Genomic DNA, 16136 nt, shown 5'->3' with positions numbered 1-16136 from the left:
TGGTGTCAGGCTCTGTGCTGACAGCTGAGAGCCTGGAGCCTGCTTCAGATTCTGTGTCTCCCTCTCTCTCTCTCTACCCCTCCCCCTCCCCCTCCCCTGCTCATGCTCTGTCTCTATCTCTCTCGCTGTCTCAAAGATAAACATTAAAAAAAAGAGGAAGAAGAAGGAAAGAAAATAGTAAATTCTCAGTAAATAGTTCCGTAAACAGTGGGTATTCACAGTCCCTACCAGCACTAAATTAGATTCTCTAATTGTATATGGAATGTTTCTTCCTTCACCTATCCCCAGTTTACTTGGCCTAGATGACTTTCAGAGTCTCTTCCCATCTTGAGAGGAGTCTTAAGTTTTTTGGTTTAGAACCCGTTAGGGAAGTTCTTTGAATCCATGTATTTGGTCTTCTATTCTCATGTTTGTGGTTTTACTCTTCCATCAGCTTGTCTGTTCCTGAAACTACTACACTGCAGAACCCATGGATCTTTTTGATGGGAGGGAAACAGCAGATAGAGGAAGTGAGGAGTAGGTGGCTTTGCAGAGTGACCACATGATTCCACATTCTCTGCCATCTCTGATTGCCTCCTGCCTTGTACAAAAAGAGGCAGCATTTCCTTCATCTATTTGTAGTCAGGATGATATTTCAAAACTGAAATTGCATTACTGTTTCAAATATAAACACTGGTCATGAATTTCAGCACATATTATTGGGATTTATACAGTCTGAGCAGGCCTAGTCACTATTGCCAAATCATCGAACACCTACTTTGGCAGGACACGAGAGGCTAGAAAAATTCTCCCCTACTTTTAAGAGATCCAAAACTTTATAGGGAAGTCAGTGGAGTTAGAGAAATAGAAACTAGCAGTGACCTTGGGGTGCATAACTGAAGTAAATCCAAACTTACCTTTTGCTATAAACAGTGAATCCTCAGGGAATTCAACTTTTCCATGTATTAGAGAATCAGAATGTTTAAAACTCTGAGATAATTTTCTTCTTTATTTAAAAAAAAAAAAAACTGACTCTTAAGAAACCCAGATTAGTGCTGAGCTTCTCTTCCCTACCCATAAAGAAATCTGTAATCTCACATACAAAAACACATATAAATCAGCTCAACATCAGCTTAATGCTTCCCTGCTTTTTTGCTGGTATGCTTCATCCCTGGGCCAGGTGTCTTTGCCTGCTCATTTCTTTTGTAGCAAACTTAATCCTGACAACTTTACTAAGCCGAGAATACTCCAGAAATTGTGATTTTTTTTTTGATTTTCTGCCTTTGTTTTTCTCCATTTTGTTTCTCTCTTCCCCTTCCTTGGAACTATTCATATGTACAGCCTACCAGTGATTAATAAATACATGTGATTTTCCTGTCTTAGTCATCGTATTATTCATGATTTTGCAGAAGTTTGTCTGAAGTTCCTAGCCAAACTATAGAAGACATCAGGCAATGTTTGCATCCTTTTGAAACTGGCTCATTTATTGCTATAGATTTCCTACCGAAAACCAAAAATATGTCCATTGTCTCTGCCTAAACCAAGGCAGTTCCCACCACTTTATGTGCTTCTATATATGGGACTGGTTCCAACATCCAGTTTTTCTCAACTTCCTGTTCCTTGCTAAGAGAACTTGCTGTTCCTCCCTTTTGCCTCACCTTGCCCTCTAGTGACTGTATCTCAGGTGTGAAGCTAACCTGTGCGTCCAGCTTTAAAGTGGCTGAGGAACCCCACCACGTGCTTCTGGGTGTAGTTTCACTGACAGGTCTGTTGTGGGCCACAGAGACAACCATTTTCTGCTCTTCGGACAGTCACAAACAAGAAAACACCCCAGCAATCACTGTATTTTTTTCTCCTTCCGTTCTCACAAATAATCCTCTCCTGTCACCCACATGCATCACCTTTTGGAGGATGATAAAAAGGGAGTTCCAGGATTCAGACAAAGAACAGTTCACTTCATTTTGGCTCACTCCTTAGCTTTATGTTATATACCTTGAGAGAAAGAACAACAGTACACCCCTGCTCTGTTTTTCTTTCTCTCAAGTGTTCCCTCTGTGTCAGAAAGGGAGAGATGTCATCTTCAAGACTGGAGTTCAAGGAAATTAAGTAGACCCACAGGGATAGAATATGGATTACCTGGCACAGGGTAGCTATTTGGTAAAAACTTGCTTCATGAATACAAAATATGTGTCCTGGATTGAGAAAGGTCAATCTGGCAAAACAATAGCCAGGTCAGAAAGAAGAGAATGAGGTAGTAATCAGGGGCCATAATATCCTACTTCATCATTGCTTTCTTCCTATTCCATGATAGGACTCATGGAAAATTGAGTATTTCTCTTACTTTTTCATATGTCACACCGGTGTGTTTCCAGGTGAAACACATTTTTAAGCCCCGAGTCTGACAAATTTAGGCTTTGACTTTGATATCTAACAAGCCCCTCTGTTATCCATCTTCACTTCAAAAAATGTGTCGTTATGCTGCATTTATTTAGCACTTCACATTTGCAAAATTCTATGCCTGTGTCATTCTCTACCAAAATCCACTTACTTATCACCCTTTTTAGAATGGCAAACAAGGATACCAGAAGGTCTTATGCAAACTGGGTTTTAATTTTTTCAAATTCTTTTTGGAAATTGGCAGGATGTGAATTATAAACTAACTGATAGAAATTGTAGGTTTATATTACCTTATTTGCTTTCCTTCTCATAAAATTAATCGCCCCAGGGGTAGAAAGAAACCTGAGGAGGTTATCTATATAAAATTTGCTTAAACTGACCGGCACACCCTAGAGAGGTGGACTACAAAGGAAGCGTTAAGGAATTTTTAGGGGTGGCAGAACTGTTCTCATAATCTTTGTGGTGGTAATCACACAACTGGACACACTTGCCAAAACTTGATAGACCTATACACTGAGAAGTATGAATTTGACTGTTTGTACACTATCTCTGTAAACTTGTCTTTTAAAAAAGAAAAAAATATTAGAACTTTAAAAAAAACATCTTTTTTTCAATCTGCTTTACAAAGTAGGTAATGAATTCACTGGAAATGTTTGAGCCACACTGGTTGCCCATCTGAGGGAAGAGCGTTTTGGAACGGACTTTCGTTCCTGGGGCTTCTCTTAGTGCACTCTTAGGACAAGTTTGCTGAAAGTAAAATTAACTGAAGTTCCTGTATAAGAATAAGACTCTGGGGAGGTGCCTGGGTGGCTCAGTCAGTTAAGCGCCGACTTCAGCTCACGTCATGATCTCACAGTTCGTGAGTTCGAGCCCCACGTTGGGCTCTGTGCTGACAGCTCAGAGCCTGGAGCCTGCTTCATATTCTGTGTCTCTCTCTCTCTGTCTGCTCCGTCCCCACTCGTGCTCTGTCTCTGTCTCTCAAAAACAAACAAACAAACAAACAATAAATAAATAAGACTCTGGGATCTCAAGCAGAGAAGAGAATTTAATTTATAATACTGTGTCTTTATTATCAGTTCCTATAGTAGACTCTACTCCTTTTTTAATACTTGACAACAATATAATAGTTATTAGAAAATTATCTCCTCAAAATTTGATTTTATTTATGCTTTTGGGGGGGCAACTAATAATTGATGAAAGCAGAATTTCCAGAGGGATGCAAAAGAACGTAATTATCCATTTAGAATGAGAAAGTCGGTGGCAGTGATTGAATCAGATTCTGGTTTAAATAGTCACACGATACCCTCTTACTCTTTGGTTCCAGTTCAGGAAAGTGCTCAAACCTTTTAATAATTACACACTTTGCTTCACAGATAAGATTCCCAGTCCACATGACACGCCTTGGTGCCAGCTGTATTTTCTTCTTGGCATTCTTTCTTTCCTCTCTTCACCCTGGCCCCTCAATCGTCTTCATGTCTGCCCAGCTCAAAGGCGCAGGTTTCCATCTGCAAAGCCTGTTGCCACAGGATACAGAATTCACTAGGGAGGAGGGAAAACTGCATGTGTGTGTTTAAGGATGGTGGCTCTCATAATCAGATAAACGTTGTGGAAAGCTTGCTCATTCATATGGAAGAGCCAGTGCTGCAGCTAAATGGTACAGCCACTGGGCTCCAGGCTCTGGCATCTGTGCATTAGCCTTGCCCAGCCGGGAGCACTTTCACTTGTTATTCGGAAGAGCTGATGAGCATTGCCACATTTGCCTTCAACGATAACCTTTATATGAATCCCACGGAAGAAAAGGCTGTTTCCCACTTTTTTTTTTTTCAATGAAATGACGAAATTGATTACAAATAGGAAATCCCAGGTGACTTTTTCACACAGTAAAGTGCCTTTTCTGTAATCACACTAAGTCTCTGGTGTTTTGCTTTTTTCACTCTTGACTTCTTTGATATAACCTCTCTTCCCCTTTAAAAAAATCTGTAAGGTATCAAAGACTTTTGCCCCCAGTTTTCCATCCTGTGATTCTGCTCTGCTTCCTTCCTGGTGCCATTAATCTTGAATGGGCAATGGTACAGGCGAATGCCCTGAGCAGCCCTGAATATAACCTGATGTGTAAGGAAAGGAAGCCTCCCAGTTCCTGCTATTTGACTGGCTATGATTTGGCTTTTTAGGCAAGTTCTGTCTTCGCCTGGAAACTCTACTTAGCACTGTGGACAAAAGTATCTTCAGCTTTGGGACACCACCTCTGAGAACTAGAAGTGGAGCTTGAGAGTGTACTCCTTCATTCTCTCCTTCTCCTTCTTGTGCCCTTCCTTACCTCGGGAGATACTCACGTACTTAGAATTGTTGTAAGTTTACTTATATTTTTACAGGTTGGAAACTCAGAATGTCCCTGGCCTTCATGAGCACAAGCATTGTTGAGGTTGTTTGGGTTGCATTTGTTTATGTTTTCCACACTCACACGGTTTGCCTAGCTTGGCAGCCTGTTGGCCTGGACAATAATAAAGCTTCTGTCGAGGTGAGCAAACAGCTGATGGCACGGGGCACAGAGGGGACTCCTACAGTGGCCGCCTGTAATCTGCCAGGCCGGTGGTCAGAGCAGGCAAGAACAAAAGCCAGTCTGTTTGCAGGCAGATTGGAAAATCAATGTGTTAGTTGTGTTCTCGTCTCTTTGCCTTTCTCCTAGCTGAAAGGGAGAATGCTCGTCCAGCAGTCCACAGAATCATTCGAGGCAAGTACCCGTTTCAGAGACTTAACCTGCCTATCATATTAACCACCAGCAGTTCTGAAAAGGGCCCAAGTTTATCTGTCTGAACTGCTTGAAACGTCATTGATAGAGGCATTCTTCTCAGACTCACCATCCAAAGTTGGATGGACCCTACTCTCTCAATGTTTTGAGTTGTTTATGTTTTAGACAGCTAGATAACATACACCAGTGAGGGCTTAGAAAGGAGTTTATATGCTGCCTGGCTGGGAAGTGCAGGAATTGCAGTTTGGACAGCATATTTCATGTTAAATGTGTTTTTCCCTCTTATTTATAAATTGATTTAATATGTTCACTTGGTTGAACATCTGATAGACTTGGTGTGTGTCTGGATTACTAGGCCTCAGAGAGAAGAGATCATAGCAAATAGCCCTGTTCCAGGATGAGGGAGAGAATGGACTTATTAAAGACCACTGTGAGTCTGTTGACAAATCTCTCAAAGGCTGCTCCTATGCTGAGATGATTATATTGGATGTATGAAGTCTTGAGTAACTTTCCCTCTAGGCTTCTAAGAAATAGGTATGAGAAGACGAGACCTTTGAGAAGATAAAACTTTTCTGTTCTTCCATGTATGAAGGTTAGTCTCAGAAGTTTAAGCAGTTTATACAAATTTTAAGAAGTTTATACAAATTTTAATTTGAGCTTTGAAGGTCTAAAGCTAGATCCTATTTATCTTTGTTTTCTTCAGAACCTAAAAATGGTCTGTTGATTGTGAATAAAAGAAAAGGGTATTTGGTTGGAATTGGTTGTGGTGCTCTTAAAGTCTATCAGAAAGAAAAGTCATAACTTGTGTAGTTATTGGAGCCATCCTAAGGCAGAAGATTAGATCTTAAAATGAAGTTTAAGTTTAAAATAATCTTGGGTAAAGAAGGCAATTGGCTTTTTAAATTATGTTTGTTTGTTTGTTTGTTTGTTTGTTTGTTTTTAAAGGAAAAGTGGACTGAACCTAACAGTCACTACCACCCCAAACACTTCTAAGCAACTAGCGATGCCCTTTGTCTCCTTAGCACTGTGTTCCACCTTGTACTATTGTTAAACTATGTTTGTGTACTTTGTTTTTGTGATGAGATTATAAATGCCGCCGATTACAGGGAATTGACAGTTCTTCATATATGCCATACATGTTAGCAAAGTAATTAGCACATAATAGTGTTTTATACGTTTGTTGATTGAACTCATTTTTTACTTGCTGGAAATGTCCTCTGGGCCACCAGTTGTGTCCGGCACTGAGGAACCAGTGTGGGGCAAGGTGGCATGGCCCTCCTTGCCCAGGGAGCTCACAGGCCAACAAGGCAGCATCGCCATCATTTAGGCAGTACACCTGGTATTTCTCTTGAATCGATTCTTTGAAAAATAAAATAAACTTTTAACTGGCCATTATGCTTTAAATCTCAGATTTTTCGGAGTAACGAGGGGAAGAACTCAAGTAGCTCAACTATTGACTTTAAAATGTGAGGGAAAGCATGAAATACTAAAAGATATATTTTGTTTCATGTCTCTGCAGAGCATCTCATTAGATCTAGTATCTTGGCACCTATTACAGTGTCTTTCTCTGGCTGGGTCATTCTCATCCTGAACATAAATTGGCATATTTCTCTCTTTCTGCTTTTATGTTTTAAGAGCTGTATATTTATTTATTTTTATTTTTTTAAGTAAACTACCCTCAACTTGGGGCTCGAACTCATGACCCCAAGATCAAGAGTTGCATGCTGCACCCAACGAAGCCAGCCAGGTGCCCCATCTATTCTTTCTGTTTTTTTCTCTTTTAAAGAGAAAGAGTGAGAAATAACTTCCAGCAAAATGTAAGATATTCAAAAGTCTGGAGAGGTCTGGGTGACTCCATATCCATAAAACATCTTCAGATCTTATTTTTGCCAAATTTCTCACCAGAGCACTAATAAATATCCTAAATTAAATACTACTTCACACTTCCTCTCTTTTTCTCAGCTTTTACTTTGGCAGAGAACCTGTTCAGCAGGAAACTATCCCCATAGCAGATGGCAGGAAATAGCAGGTGGCAGATTGAATAACCAGCTTCTAAAAAACACTAGTATTAGCTGTATTCTTGACTCATATATGACACAAAATCCTTTCGCTCCAAGTTTTTGTCTTACCTTTTTTATTTAAGAAAACAGTTTGATTTTTGTACAGCCTAAAGATTGATGTGCTTCCTGGACAATTAAAAGATGGGAGCTTGCTTCCTCTGACATGATACGAAGTGTGAGGATGCGTCCCAATCAAAGCAGATAAACAAAAAAAGGAACCACGGAGCTCTTTAAACCCCTGCTCATGGCTCTGTCTCCTCTCTCCCTCAGTCTGTGTCAGGGATGCCCCCGGGACAAGAAGTGGCTCCAACCCCAGGTGTCACCAATGTGTGCAAACTTGAGGCACTGAGCAGCACTCAGCATCCATTTTGAAGTTCCTTCTTTTGTATGATAGTATTGACACATACACCTGGCTGCTTAGGCTTTTTAAAACCATGTCGGGAGCTACAGGAAGCAGGAGGAGAGGAAATGCAAAAACTGAAGAGCTAGAATGGAGCTTTGAAGGAGGCAGTGGGTTGGGAGTATGGATCCTGGACGACCTGGATGTTAAATTTTGTTTTCCTTTCTGCTTTTTTGTTCTCTTTTGGTTCAGTGAAGAGTATCCCAATATCTCCTACATGCCGTAAGAAATATCAGTATAACCCAAAGCTGATTCCCCTCCAGAGTAGCTGTGCCATTCCTTTCTTCATTTTTGCATCACCTGTTTTATTTTAAACTTCAAAAGTGTCAGCTTCAGCCTCATATCTCTCTTCTAATGAAATGATATTTATATAATGCCCTGGTTAGTAAAACATTTTCACCAGATTATTTTTTACAAATCTCCTATTTTAAATTTTTTTAAGTTAATTTTTTGTGAGAGAGAGCACGCGCACACACACATCTGAGCAGGGGAGGGGCAGAGAGAGAGAGAGAATCCCAAGCAAGCTCCATGCTGTCAGAACAGAGCCCAGTGTGGGGTTCAGTCCCATGAACTGTGATATCATGACCTGAGCCGAAACTAAGAGCGAGACGCTTAAGCGACTGAGCCACCCAGGTGCCCCTAAATTTCCTATTTTAAAACAAGGTGTTGAATCAAGAGGCATTAAATAAGGAATACAATTTTTATAATACTTTTATTTGTTATTTATTATTATTCTACCTCCCTTTCCCATTTCATACTTTATATTTAACAAGTTTTATCTTCAAGTTTTTATTGACCGTTGACTTTTATGACTTTTGGTCACACTGACTGCACATCTGTAAATATCTAAGGAAGGACCTACTTATGAGGGGTGTATTTTGGCATTGATGTTTCAGAGTTAACAACCAGTTTTCTCTCTTCTTATGCTTTATTTAGATTTAGACACAGCCCCAATTGTTGGTACCTGAGAGACTGGACTATCCACACCTGGATTAGGCAGTGTTTAAAATACGGTGCACAAGACAAAGCCTTATATACTCTTGTAAATAAGGTGAGTGGTTTCCTGGTATTTGTACCTTCTTTTCCTCAGTTTAGATGATACACCTACTATATAGTACAGCAAAGAATAGGACAAGAAATAGCTTTTGATATTGCTCTCAGATATCCTTTTTAGAATGGAACTGAATAGAAATTAATCAACAATTAAATATAAAAATTCCCATAGCCTGTGCTTCTCCACACCTAGTGACTTGGAAACGGACAGGTAAAAGCAAAAGGAAGTTGAGTCAAAAGAACTTGGCACTGATGGTCATTTCATTCTTGATCCCTAAGATGTGGATTTCTTGCCCAGTTCCCTTTGGTGATGTTTAGGGAAAAAGACATGACCACTTTGCTGGAATATGATCTCCAGAATATTCAGCCTATCTTACACAATTTTTAAAAGACAAGTATTCCTAGGCTACTCAAAACATGTTTTTCTTCTAAATTCCCTGACTCCTCTCCTTGAGCCCCAGAGTCCCCTATGATTAGGGTTTTTCTGAACATTACATTCCATCAAGGGTTGAGTCTTAACCTTTATAGTATGAATTGAAGTATAAAATAAGCAAAATATTTGAATGTTATTTTTGTGAGTCTCAAGGTATAACTCTAGTTTGACCATAAAAAGATTTTAACAGTATTTCTGTGAAAATATATTACCTCTTTAGTGTCAGTGGGCTTGTATGTTAGAACTCAAAAGGGTATAAAAGTTTTGGTTTTGGTAGCTTTTGGTCCCATGACTTGGACCCAATTCAACTTAATGTGCATTGCAGACAGTTTGTATGTGAGACATTGCACTGGGTATGGCATTGTCTGCAAAAATGAGCAGTATCCTATCCTTGCCCTCAGGAAGCTTATCATTTAATAATGCAGATAAACAGGTTTGCTGATAAATCTGTTAGGCCCAGAGGAAGGAATGAATCAAACCCTATTCTTATCAGTTCAGAGTTTAATGACACAGATTATACTCACAGAAGGTGTCTGTGAAAACAAAACAAGAAGGGTATAGAAATGCAGAAAAGTTTATCTCATTTTCTGTTGCTCTAGTCTTTTCGTGGAAAGAACACTGGACAAGGAGTCAGAAGAGCCAGGCTGTAACCTCATAAGTTCCACCAAGTGCCCATAAGTTCAGGCACATAATTTTATCTGTCTAGGTCTTAGTGTTTTCAATTCGGAGTCAAGTGAATTGTACTAAACCGGTGATCTTCAACCCTGGCTGTCCATTAGAATCACACAAGACACTTTTAAAAATTAGAGATGCTTTTCACCACCCCCAAGATTCTAATCTAACTAATCTTTCTGGAGCACAGACTTTAACTTTTTTTTTTCTTAATATCTTAAAATTTTTTTTTAATAGACTTTATTTTTTAGAGCAGCTTTAGGTTCACAGCAAAATTGAGCAGAAGATACAGAGATTTCCTGTATGCTCCCTGCCCACACATGCACAGCTTCCCCCATTATCAACATCCCCTATCAGAGTGATCCATCTTTTACAATTGATGAAGCTATATTGGCACATCATAATCACCCAGAGTCCACAGTTTACATTAGGGCTCACTCTTGGTATTGTACATTCTGTGGGTTGGGACAAATGTATAATGATATGTATATATTTATAGTGTCACGTAGTATCATATAGTTTCACTGCCCTTAAAATCCTTTGTGCGCTGCCTATTCATCCCTCATTGGTATCCATTTAAAGCTCCCAAGTTGATTCTCATTTGAAGCCAGGGTTGAGAATCACCGACCGATTGATATCTAAGGCTCCTTCTAGCTTTAATGATTTATCATTCTAAAATATTTTGGTTTTGCCATGCCCCCCTGAGGACTAGTGCTGAATTGGATGACTGCTTTGAGAAATAGAGAAACTTCCCACGAGCTCCAGCCTTTAAAACAATGGCTTCTAAACCATTTTTTCATTTCAACATATCTGAGGCATCCCATCCAGCCTACTGTAACAGTGACTCAATTCAGCAGTGGTTCACAACTGGGGGGTTAGGACTATTAGACTCCCCTAGGGGGTGTGTATAATTTGAAAATTTTCCTCAGGTACTTCTGGTAGTTGGTGGAGGAAGAATGGGGCAGGGTGGAAGATGGTAGTTAATCCTCCTCAAGCAAGAATTTAAAACAAATAAATATATAACCACAATCTAGATCATTAGTAATCACACTTGATTGTGCATGAAAATCACATAGAAAGCTCACTAAAACTTCTGGTTTCTTTGCCCTGTTCCCAGAGATTCTAATTCTGTAAGTCTGAGGCTTAGAAATCTGCATTGTTTAAAGCACTCCTAGAAAATTCTTAGGTAGATGCTAAAGGATCCACATTTTGGGAAATCTGGATTCTCGAATATTTTACTGCTCATGAACAGAAGTTCAGTTAGTAATATTTTGTTAGCATATTTCTAAGGTCTTTAAAAAACAGTCTAAGAGACAAGATATACCAAGTGCTGGTGTGGGTGTGGCAAAAAGAGAACCCTTATTTACTGTTGGTGGGAATGTGCACTGGGTGCAGCCACTATGGGAGATGGTGTGGAGATTCCTCAAGAAATTTAAAAAAGAACTACCATATGATCCAGCAATCCCACTTCTGGGTATATACCCAAAGGAAATGAAAATAGGATCTCAGAGAGATACCTACTCCCCCATATTCATTGCAGCATTATTCACAATAGTCAACCATAGAAACAACCCTTGTCCAATGACAGATGAATGGATAAAGAAAATGTGGTGTATATCTATGCAATGGAATATTATTCAGCCATCAGAATGAAGGAGATCTTGCCATTTGTGACCACATGAACGAGCTTTAAGGTCATTATGCTAAGCGACATAAATCAGTCAGGGAAAGACAAATACCCTTTGATCTCAGTTATATGTGGAATCAAAAAAGCCAGACTCATAGAAATAAAGTATAGAATGGTAGATTGCAGGGGCTGGGGGTCGGGGGAAATGAAGAGATGTTAGTCAAAGGGTACAAAGTTTAAGTTAAAAGGTAAGTAAGTTCTGAGGATCTAATGGACAGCATGGTGACTATAGTTAACAATAGTGGTATCTCAAATTGCTAAGATCATAAATGTTATCATTACCACACATACACACAGGCACATGCGCACACACAGTGGTACTTATGTGAGATGATGGATGTGTTAACTAACCTTATTGTGGTAATCATAATCATTTTCAGTGTGTATATATATGTATGTATTATATCATCGTGTTGTACACCTTAAACTTACGTGTTGCATGTCAGTTATAGCTCAATAAAGTTTGAGAAAAAAATAAAGACCAGAAAACCATGCTGCATTGTTTTAATGCTGCATAATGTGATAATGTGTACTTCCTCGTGAGAATCCTCATTGATAATCATACCTTATAAAAAGAATCACAGAACCAGTGGCATATCAGGGCGGGGGAGAGTTGTTGTTTTGGTTTGTTTTGTTGTTGTTGTTGTTAGCTTTGATGAGGTGTTAGAATTGAGCTTTAATTTTCACATACCGTCTTATATCAGACACCCACTCACAACTTTCTTACCCTGACCAAGTTCCAATTACTAAACCTCATGAGTCACAGGTTTTATTTCACTGTCACAGATGCTGTAAAATGATAGTCAAATGTCTGAAAGCTAATGGTGGCAAGTTTTGTCATGAATAATGCATAGGCATATATTACAAACAATGAAAGTGAATATATTTCTCTTATTTTCCTTTTATTTTCATTGCCGTTACAGGTCCAATATGGAATTTTTCCAGATAACTTTACATTCAATATACTGATGGATTCTTTCATAACAAAAGAAAATTACAAAGGTAAGAAACCAAACCCAGGTCCATTTATAATGGAGCTTCAGCTCTTAAAGGTAAGTAAATATAGGCAATTTCGTTTTCTAAATTTCAGAATGACATCTCTTTACATCACTCTTTCAGTCAGAAATAGATGCATAGTTGATTTACCATACTACTTGGCCAGATAGGACAATCATATCCAGGTTTTTTCCTGAGTTTGTCAGGTTTATTTGTTCATGTCTCTTTGTGCAAAGGACAATGAATTTAGTTAAGCAATAAACCTTGCCTGAGCTCCCATGGCTGGTTAAGATTATAGTAATGCAGTTCTTAGCTTGACTCTTTTTAGTACCATTTGCTAATTTTAATTTAAATCACAGTTGTTATTCTTTGTGGAATGTAAGACTATAAAATCAGTTGTCTTCCTGGAAAGAGCAGTATACTTGCTATGAAGGAGAGTCATTTTACCTCCCCAAGCTTTTGTTTCCTCATCTGTAGAATAAGTGGATGAGTAATCTCTGAGATCTCTTTACCCTCAAAATTCTCTAATCCTGTGCAATTAATTCAAAGTGACTCAACTTCCACTGCAATAAGGGAGTCCGAGGAAAGATGGGGATTGCAACAGACTACAGAGGAGTCAGATGGACCCCGGCCAGTCTCCATGGGACAGGGAATCCTATTACGGCATGCTTGTGTTTGTGGCTGTGCTGACAGTGAAGAAGGAAAGAGGAATCTTGCCACTGTGTAAAGACACACACTGGCTTTCCCCTTCTACCATTTAATCCTCAGGGTTGGTACTGAGAAGCCACAAGGGAGCCAGGCCTGTGTTTGGGAGTTACTACCTCAGGAACGTGGTTATGCCCTGGCGGGCAGTTTTATCCTGTGATTCCTGCCATTGGGTTCCATCCCCTCATTCCTGCACACCAGCACCGATGACCTTTCCTGCTGCTCAGGCTGGGGACTGGACCTTTCTGCCCTGAGTGTGGACACCTCTCTCCTTTCTCTTTGGATCTCTGCTTTATCTTCTCCCTCAAAAGGCTTGCAGTTGTTGACTGCCAAAGATTATTTGCTATATGTTATTTTTTGAAATATCAATTATCCCTTCTTGTCTATTTCTTACTCAGTGTTAAACCTACATTTCCTGAATTCAAATGGAAGGTAATTAGCTTTTCCCTGTTTCTTAATCTATGCTCCATGAACATCACATTTAATAGTATATCATTGGAAAATTATTAGAAGCAGTTTTCTGCCTGCACTCTTTCTTTAAAAGGTATGTTAGAGGGGTCAAAGGGCTTTTTTTGCCCTAAATGTAGAGTAAATAATATTGAAGATTTCTAAAAATAAGGTTTTAATGAAGATTATTGTCATTTATGGCAAAGATTTAGAAGCTATTATACTTTTGGGGCACCTGGGTGGCTTAGTTGGTTGAGTATCCAACTCTTGATTTCAACTCAGGCCATGATCGCAGGCAGGGTCATGGGATGGAGCCCTGCATTGGGCTCCACAGTGATCATGGAGCCTGCTTAAGATTTTCTGTCTTTCTCCCTCTGCCCCTCTCCCCTGTTCATTCTCTGTCTCTCAAATAATAGTAAAAAAAAGAAACTATTACAGTTTTTATTGTTAATAGGATAGGCAATTATCAAAGTACATAAATGATTTTGGAGGAAAAGTTAGCTAATTATATAAGCCAGTCTAGTTTCACTTCCCAAGCTGAATGATCTGCAGAATATAGATAAAAGATAAAGTTTGATTTATTTTTCTTGTGTAATTTTGGATTCAGTAATGAACAATTGAAAAAACAGATTTTTTTTTTTAAACTGGAGTTTTAGCTTAAAATTGTGTTCTTTTAAAATATTGGTTTGTTTGGAGTTTTTGTTTGTTTGTTTTAAATCCGTTCCAGGTCCTTATTTGCTACTGACTTAGTAGATGACTTCTTGGTCTGTCTATCCCCATTTCCCCCTTTGCAAAAAGAATATAGAAGTTCTTGCCTATGGCCTCATTAGGAACCATAACAACATGTACAAAACCAGCTGGATAGGAACAGCTGCAAGTCAGTGCTAACTCTTATAATTATGATTATATGTAAAAATTGGTTAACACAGCAACTTACTTAGTCAAAAACATGTGTTGTGCCTATGTTATGTGCTGGCACCATATTTTAAACCAATATTAGCATTCTCTAATTTAACAACAAATATTAAGGAAAAGAAATTGTCTGAACTTGATTTTCTTGGCTTCCATCTATGTTGTAGAATCTTAAAGGAAAATAAAAATTGCTCAAGGTCTGAACTTCTGTGATCAGCATTCATGTGGAAACATTGTGTGTTATAGTCAGGGCCTTATAGTTTATGAATGAGCATTTTTCTTTCCAGTGTTTCAAGTCTTTTTAAACTGAGCCTGATTATCCTTTTTATAGCCATCAGTTTTCTGTCTCTAAAACAATACGTGGGATTTAGGATCCTCTCTAGCATTTGTCTTCTTTTGCCCCAACAGGGAGAAGGTTCTGGAACACAGAATGGGGCAGTCAACCCAGCTTCTGCTCTGCTTGTCAGGGTGACCTGGAAAATATATTTGCCTCCTTTCTGTATGCCTTAGCTCCTCCAGCTGATGGACATGATACCTTAAATTTGCTTCACAATTTATGAGGCATTTTTTATATGTACTATCTTGATGGACTGTCCAACAGTCTTTTGAAGTAGATGGGACAAATGGTAATCATTATGAAGATGATACTGGAAAGATTTAAGAGAAATTAAGATTATTCAATGTTCTTGAAAAGATTGGTGCAAAAAGCACCTGACTTAGTACATAATAATAAGCACAAGAGAAGCTAAAGACTTTGGAAAGATCTGGTTTGTGGAAGAGCTAGAATCAGAGTTCACATTTCTTGCTTCTTAATTCTGTTTGTTTTTCTATCATGCCCTACTTTAAAAAAAAAGTTTTATTTATTTTTGAGAGAGAGAGAGAGAGAAAGAGAGAGAGAGAGAGAGAGAGAAGAGGCAGAGAGAGAATCCCAAGCAGGCTTGGCACACTGTCAGTGCAGAGCCTGATGTGGGGCTCAAACCCATGAACCATGAGATCACGACCTGAGCCAAAATCTGGAGTCCAGACACTTAACTGACTGAGCCACCCAGGCACCCCTCTCATGCCCCACTTTTTAAGACTGTTTATAGTTAAATACAGATTTGGAGATGTTACCTGAAACTAATTTCCTCTCTTTACTTGGTCTTCTTGCCAGATGCTTTATCCGTGGTTTTCGAGATCATGCTGCAAGAAGCCTTTGAAGTGCCTTCTACTCAGCTTCTGTCCCTCTATGTATTATACCATTGCCTGGCCAAAAAGACAGACTTCAGTGTAAGTGATGGACCGTAAAGTAGTACTGAGAGCCTTAGAAGCATGCAGTAACTCTTTAGTAGGGATGAGGTTCCTGGAGAAAACCCTTGCCACCAGAATCTGAAAGAAGCCATCTGATATACAGCTCTGAGACCCCAAACAACCAGGAATGAGTGTTCCTTCTGTACATTTTAGTGACTGGCTTTTGACAGCGTGGAACTGGATGTCCCTTCACTTGAAAGAATCTCAAGCGAAAGTCCTTAGGCGCATTTTGAAACTTGAGCTAAGCTGAATGCACCTCAGACATTCAGAACTGGATAACTGATTCTCACTGACAGTGGGACTTGCATATCAGAGAAGCAGTGAGGCAGCTAACTGACCACAAGCTTGGGTGTGTT

The 16136-nt window shown here is 39.2% G+C and overlaps 1 protein-coding gene across 1 annotated transcript in view; it reads left to right on the top strand.

Annotated features, from left to right (window-relative positions):
* The window catches only part of MRPS27 (mitochondrial ribosomal protein S27), an 87502-nt gene that overhangs the window by 59125 nt on the left and 12241 nt on the right, over positions 1–16136 (top strand). Inside the window, exons 5-7 of the mRNA XM_047087812.1 lie at positions 8522–8636; positions 12354–12432; positions 15644–15759. Coding sequence (XP_046943768.1) covers positions 8522–8636; positions 12354–12432; positions 15644–15759 — 310 coding nt within the window. The remainder of the gene's footprint in view (positions 1–8521; positions 8637–12353; positions 12433–15643; positions 15760–16136) is intronic.

The sequence above is a fragment of the Lynx rufus genome, unplaced genomic scaffold (assembly GCF_022079265.1).
Source record: "Lynx rufus isolate CCGP_SWC_20201006 ecotype Redwood Valley unplaced genomic scaffold, mLynRuf1.p SCAF_1, whole genome shotgun sequence".
NCBI classification, from domain to species: Eukaryota; Metazoa; Chordata; class Mammalia; order Carnivora; family Felidae; genus Lynx; species Lynx rufus.
Note: the sequence above shows the minus strand (reverse complement) of the source record. Positions and strands in the feature narration are given on the sequence as shown.